Source organism: Nanorana parkeri, unplaced genomic scaffold (genome assembly GCF_000935625.1).
Source record: "Nanorana parkeri isolate BGI_ZX_2015 unplaced genomic scaffold, ASM93562v1 scaffold968, whole genome shotgun sequence".
NCBI lineage: Eukaryota > Metazoa > Chordata > Amphibia > Anura > Dicroglossidae > Nanorana > Nanorana parkeri.
The window spans coordinates 347,878-354,877 of record NW_017307236.1 but is presented as its reverse complement, the minus strand read 5'-3'; the positions used below and the strand labels follow the sequence as shown (position 1 = coordinate 354,877).

Sequence of the window (7,000 nt, the reverse complement as noted above, 5' to 3'; positions counted from 1 at the left end):
ATAATTGTTTTGCTTCTGCTTTACCCATTCCCTAATATATCTAAAATGGTAACAAAGTTCTAACTATATATAATAGATATAAAATAATTGCTGAGATAAGATCGGCCACAAAGGGAGTGCATTGTTTTCCACTGTTTGCTTTCTCTGCAGAGGTCTGACACTTCCCCACTGAATCAGAGCTGTAGCTTGCTAAACATTTAACAGAAAACCAAAATCTTGATGTCCCAATGCCAATCAGACTGCATCATATATATATATCATCTTTGATTTTTTTCATTGTTCTAGTGAAGGCTTCATACATCCATCCTCTTCTTTTTTCTCCACCAGGCCGTGCTGTCCGTGTCTCTTCCCTCTGGCCAGCTAGCGAAAGACATCAAATTGTTGGAGGCGCGTCTGGACAATGTGGGACAGTTGAATCATTTCACTGTTCTGGAACCTGCTGAGGTGCTCCAACTCTTTAATGGGGCGAAGACTGCAGAAGATCTGCTTCCCGGGGGTCTCCTGCTCCAGGGGTGGCTTCCTCTTTCCACCCAGAGGTCCAATTTAGAGATGCTTTTTGAAAGGAATTTCACTTGGATCTACTCGCAACCACGAAATATGAGCGTCAGTGCAAACGGACATCAAACTGACCATGAAAACAAAGTGAGAGGAGGATCACCACCCCTACCACCTTCTTCTACCGGGTTCCTCAGCCTTGGTACCCCAGCATACCCGGTGCCTTATGCAGATGCCACATACCGCTTCGACGTTGACATGTTTGGAATCGATCCAGCAAGCGCTAAGATGCATGTGGTGGAGCAACTTAAGTTGTGTACACAGTCCCTGCCTGCTGGGATCAGTCTAATCTGCATCATGTTTGGGGAGGAGAGCCTGCGGACCGAACTCAATCAACTGATTGAGGGACTGGCACCATTCTTTTTAGTGAATGAACAGATGCTGCTAGAAATGGAGATTTAACCCCTTGGATGTTAGTCTCAATATCAATAAGCAATATCATTGGACTTAAAGGGGTTCTAAAGCCTCCATTTTTTTGCCTATATCTAGGGCTAGCAAGCAGTAGATATATGCAAAGTTTAAAAAAAAAAAAAAAACCCGCTTTACCAGCGGGTTAAACTTACCTTGTTTTCGCTGCGCGCTCCTGTCCGAGAAACGAAACTGCTCCTGCGGCCGCAACGCATCTTGGGCGGGCAGTTCGGATTCTCGGCCGGGAGATGAGCAGAGACGCAAGGTCTATGGACGCGTGCACCCGCATGCAGACAGCGCGGGATCGGAAGTGCCTGCAAGCAGAGAGGAGTCAGCGCTGGATCGGAGAGCCGCCACACCGATGGAGGGACAGGTGAAAACATCAGGAAAGAAGAGGAAGATCGGATTAAGAGACATCATTTAAGGTAAGTGCTGACATTAACATTGGGGGGAGGGGAAAAAAATGATCCTTTAATGTCACTTTAATTATACACTATATGGCTAAAATATCTGTAAACAATAAGTTGAGGCAACTGGACTTGCTGTATTTTGGTTTTTTCTTAAGACGTTTCACTGGTCATCCGTCCAGCTTTCTCAATTCAGAATTCTGAATTGAGAAAGCCAGTTGGATGACCAGTAAAATGTCTTCAAGAAAAATACACCAAGTCCAGTTGCCTTGACGTATTGTCTGAGTCAAGGATGACACCTAGGACCTTGGCATGAGGGGAGGGCTGGATAGTTGTGTTAACAATCTCAAGTGAAAAGTTGGGGGAAGGTGCATGGGCGGGAGGAAATAACATCAGCTCAGTTTTTGAAAGGTTGAGGTTTAAGAAATGTTGTGACATCCAGACTGATACGTCAGTTAGTAGATTAGTGACACGCAAGGACACTGAGGGAGTGATTTGCGGAGTAGAGAGGTAGATTTGACTTCTTGTCAAAACAAAAACTGATTGGCCCCTTGTGCTGCTGCTCTTGCTTGTTTTAACACTCCAGCCCTGCTGTACACGGACTGTAAGAGGCTGATATTAAATTCAGGTTCTTAAATTGCTTGTATTTAAAATAAACATTAAATGGTGTATGGATGTGTAGAGAGCTGGATGGTGGTGTATGGATGTGTAGAGAGCTGCTTTAATTTCTATCTTTTATATGTGCCTGGAGATCAGCTTTAATTCGTGCCTTGCGGTTTTTCTGCCTTTGATGCCTCAGTCAGAATTGTTAGTTCTCCAGTGCAAAGTCACCACCTTACCTTAAGAGAATCTACAGTCTTCACCATGAAAGTCTCAGCTGTCTTCTAAAAAGTGTCCTGATAGATGTCCACCTGTTCCTGTTCATAAGAGCCAATACCGCCGCTCTCTCTCTCCATGAGGTAGGCGACCAATCAAGTATACTCCCCTCTGTGTTGCTTTAGGGTCCTGGCTGACCTCCATAGGCCTGTGTATATGCAATGTGTGGATACAGTCCACCATATCTGCTCCATTTGTTCCCTGCCCATGCCATCCTCCTGCCCTTGATTACCAGCCTATGCAAATTCGCATAGTAAACAACTTACCTCTAGAAATGTAGGTGATGACCATGCAGAAAAGAACTCCCCTTGGCACTGCCCGCCACTCTGAAAAAATTAATTTGAGTTGTAATGTTGACTGAACCATGAAGTAGCTAAGGTCATCCCTCTGCTCACACTTTCTGCTCCTATCACCATGTTCCTTGGCAATCCATTGGCATGTAGCCCACCTGATTGGCTCTTTGTCCTGTTCCTTCCCCTCCCAGCTCTCCCTGCAGAGTGCTGCTGCATAGGGAATTGCAGGGGATAAAATCAAGCCAAATTCTCGTATGTACAATGGTTACATTTTTAAAATAATGATGTATTAATGAATAGACAGCTGCATTTATTTGTGCCTTTTATATCTACCAGGAGTTCAGTTTCAATGTGCAGGAATTACACCTTACAGCACGTTTATGAAAATACTTTTTTAATATATTGTAATACACACTGCCTGTTCATAAAAAAAGTCACCACCTGGATTTAACTAAGCAAATAGGTAAGTGCCTTCCATTGGGTAATAGGTCTAGGTAGGCCCGTACTTATAATGAGGCAGCCTGGGGCTGTTGCCCTAAACAGCATCTCGTTGGGTCAGGTGAGGCCAGAGCGCCCTACGTTGCTAAGAGCCTGGCGGGGAAATGAGTGAGGGCCATAAACATCTCCCTGCTCTGCTCTTCGCAACCTAGGAAGCTCTTGCTGGCAGAGCGTCCCGCCGAGCTCTTGGCAACCAGTGATGTCACTGGTTGCCTGGAGCTTGACGGGATGCCGGCCAAAGACTCCCAAACTGCTAAGGAATGGGGGTGGAAACGGAGAGCCCTTATACATCTCCCTGCCTGGCTCTTGGTGGTCTCACTGTCCACCACTTCCCTGATGGCACATTGGGCATATTCCAAGATGACAATGCCAGGATTCATCGGGCTCAGATTGTGAAAGAGTGGTTCAGGGAACATGAGACATCATTGTCACACATGGATTGGCCATCACAGAGTCCAGACCTTAACCCCATTGTGAATCTTTTGGACGTGGTGGAGAAGACTTTATGCCGCGGTCCGACTCTCCCATCATCACTACAAGATCTTGGTGAAAAGTTAATGCAACTTTGGATTGAAATAAATGTTGTCACATCGCAAAATGATGCCAAGGCGAATGTGTGCCATAATCAAAGCTAAAGGAGGTCTAACAAATTATTAGGGTGTGGGACTTTTGTTTTGCCCGGCAATGTATTTTGGTAACAAGCGCCCAGTACATTGTGAGAAACAGACTTTAATGGACATAGACTTTTGAAAGCTCTTGCTGTTTACCATGATGCTTAGAATTGGGGAGGAAAGGGCAAGGCTATGGCTTAGTACATGTTGTTATGCCTATGCTTCTCAACAGTCAAGAAGATATGTAGAGATACAGTAAGTAAGAGGACAGCAGAACAGCCTGAAGAAAAGGATCTCAAACATTGTTGGACCACGGCTATGATTACAGAAGTTGCAAGAGAATGCCGTGGAAAGAAGAATCAGTGGTAATCAGTGAAAAGAATGTCCCTTTGTCAGGAACCAGATCTGAACACAGGGCCTCTGCTGTAGCTGGCAGTGGTTCTACCTGCTGAGCCACCTTAGAACCTTGGATAGCTCCTTGCCTGATCTCCTGTGTAATCCTCAGTTAAAGGAGAACTATGGGGTCAGTGTTTTTCCCCATAGTTCTCCTTGGGGTAACGGGAGGACACAAACTAGCGTCCTCCCGTTACCCTAAGCTCAGTATACCGCGAGTTACAGCCCGCGGTATACTGAGACGCCGCACCTGGAGCGGATCCCGACTTAGATGACGGGATCCGCCCAGCTGCGTGAGTGACAGCTGGCTCTGCCTATCTAGAGGCAGAGCCAGCTGTACCCGCCCCCTCCCCCGTCCGTTCCGCCAGTCAGCGCTGGCAGATCGGAGCGGGGAGAGGGGAATCCAGCCCGTCCCCCTGTCACGGCAGAGAGCCCTGACAGGATCGAGAGGTGAGGGAACCCGGTATGTGTTCTCTCACCTCCCGATCTACTGAGCCGACCTGTGACAGTCTCATTGTCACAGGTCGGCTTAGAACTATGAGATGAGTGGAAATCACTCATCTCATAGTTCTCCTTTAAACCTAGTTTCTGCTGAACTCTAAACTCCTTGCTCCTCCCTTAAACTTCCTATTGAAGCCAAGCCTCTGCACTTCCTGTTTGCCAGATTATTGTGCTCCTGCCAATATCTTGCTTCCTGCTCCCTCTGTGATACAATCCTCTCATACTGCTACCTGTGTACTGACCTTTGGCTGCTGATTCACCTTTGGCTGCTGATTCATACTCTCATCATCTTCCACTTCATACCTGATACCAGAGGTGTAACAATCGACATAGCGGGCAAAGGCAGCCACTATGGGGCCCGGGCACAGGGGCGCCCGGCCTGGACACCCCCCCTGATGCTGTGTGGGCCGCCATGGCTTCGAAGGCGCCGCTGTTCAGATCACTGTCAGTGAGCTGTGCAGGGCTGCGTTCTTCTCCACAGCCGCTGCTGAGTCAACGAGAGCCAGCAGCGGCGGTGGAGGAGGCTGGACCCGGCAGAGGAGGAGGAGGCGGGGCCCGGGGGTCAGCAACAGAGAAGGAGGCGGGCCGGTAACGGAGCAGGAGGCGGGGCCGGCGACGGAGGAGGGAAGACGGAGGAAGAAGAGGCGGACAGGTAAGGAGTGTGACCAGCCCACCTGAGGGTGACCCTGCAGAGCCCACCATAGAGAGTCTATCGTGCGCTCTGCAGGGTCACCCTCATGTGAGCTGTGTGGGATCTCAAGTGGGCTCTTCAAGGGGTGTAACTAGAAATTACAGGGCCCCATACAACATTTTGCTATGGGGCCCTGTGATTTCTAGTTACGCCCCTGCCTGATACCTTTTGGCTACTGACCTAGGCTTGATCTCTGACTACGCTACTGCCTGCTCCTATACTACTACAGTCTGCTTGTTTACTGAACTCGGCCTGTTTGACTACGACTTAGCCTGTTGTTTCAGCTACTTGACTCCGAGCCTGATCCCAGACCGTTACACCCTTACATTGTCAGTAGGAAGAATGTCCCCCAACATATACAGTAGCTAAAAATATAATTGGTGTCAGTGGTTACTTTTCTGAGAGTCAGAAATTGTTCATTGCTCAGGAATCCCCAAGCAACCCCTGGAGCAACACTAGTGCTTCACAGAACCCTGGTTGAGTAAGGCTATCATAGAGTTTTTCAGGACAATTTTGCTTTGCATATAGGTGAGATCAATACATTCATTGCTCCATGGACTGCCTATCTTTGCTGCACAAACCCCGAGTAAGGATACAGATCCACGCAGACATATTCTGGTGGACTTGCTGGTATGCCATCCAACTTTGGCCATATATTGTATCACTTTATTCAGCTTTGAAGCACTCAGTACATACCGTTATTAGTTCAATTGGCTTCATTATAAGCCTGAGTTATAGAACATCCGTCTATAGAAGTAATTGGATTTTGCTTAACCACAATTTTATGAACTGACTCACCCTACTCTGGGAAACCTTAGAAAGGGTCAATGACTAATACGCATTCAGCTTGGCAGATCTACTGACTTGCCATTACATATTTTACCCCTTAGCTTATAAGCAGAGCACAGATTACTGTACATATGCATTGTGATTTTATGTGACCTGTGGTTAATTTACTCGGGAGATGAGAGTATGTTTTTTTTCTAGAACCACTTATATGAATATTGATATACTATGCTTGTCAGCAGGGGACTAAACCCGGGACTCATCTGCCAGCATTTGGGATGTATCATTGTTCCTGCACTGGGGTTCTGTTGAGGACCATATATTGGGGTTTATGTCATTAGAGAGTGTGGCTCTGAATTATGGACTACCTCTGAATCCTAAGATTTCTATCATCTATATTATGATAGACTGTGTCTTGTATGTCCCATATGGAATTCAAAGCCAAAAAGAAGTGTGGGAAAAGAATGAGTTTGATTTCTAACATTTCTATTATATTGCTGCTGGGCCCCGGAGTGTTTTATGTGAGTTGTTGGATTTATGTTAGTCTTTTAACACACATTATTAAAAGCTATTATTTAAAATATTTGTCATTTTGTGTTCCCGGATCTCTTGCGTATAATACCTGGTAAAAAAAACCTTTTTAGCATATGTACCCACTGGTCACCAAGTCTGTTTCCAGGTTCACCCATCCCTATCCTTCACCCCTTCTGTTCAAGGATCTCTGGGTTGCTTCCCCCCAGCCAAAATATCAGTCCTCATTATATAGGCATTTTCTCAACAAAATTCCCCCACAATACTCTTAAAGGAGAACTATGGGGTCAGGGGTTTTCGCCATAGTTCTCCTAAGGGTAACGGGAGGACACAAACTAGTGTCCTCCCGTCACCCAAAGCTCATTATACCGCGAGCTACAGCTCCCGGTATACTGAGACGCTGCAGCCGGAACGGATCCCGACAATTATGTCTGGGTCCCCCCAGCTGCG

The 7,000-nt window shown here is 46.7% G+C and overlaps 1 protein-coding gene across 1 annotated transcript in view; it reads left to right on the top strand.

Moving 5' to 3' along the window:
• LOC108795420 (probable N-acetyltransferase 16) overlaps positions 1-957 on the top strand; it is a 10,421-nt gene extending 9,464 nt beyond the window's left edge. The window contains exon 3 of the mRNA XM_018566667.1: positions 328-957. Within this exon, the coding sequence (XP_018422169.1) occupies positions 328-957 (630 nt within the window). The remainder of the gene's footprint in view (positions 1-327) is intronic.
• Positions 958-7,000: the final 6,043 nt, after the last annotated feature.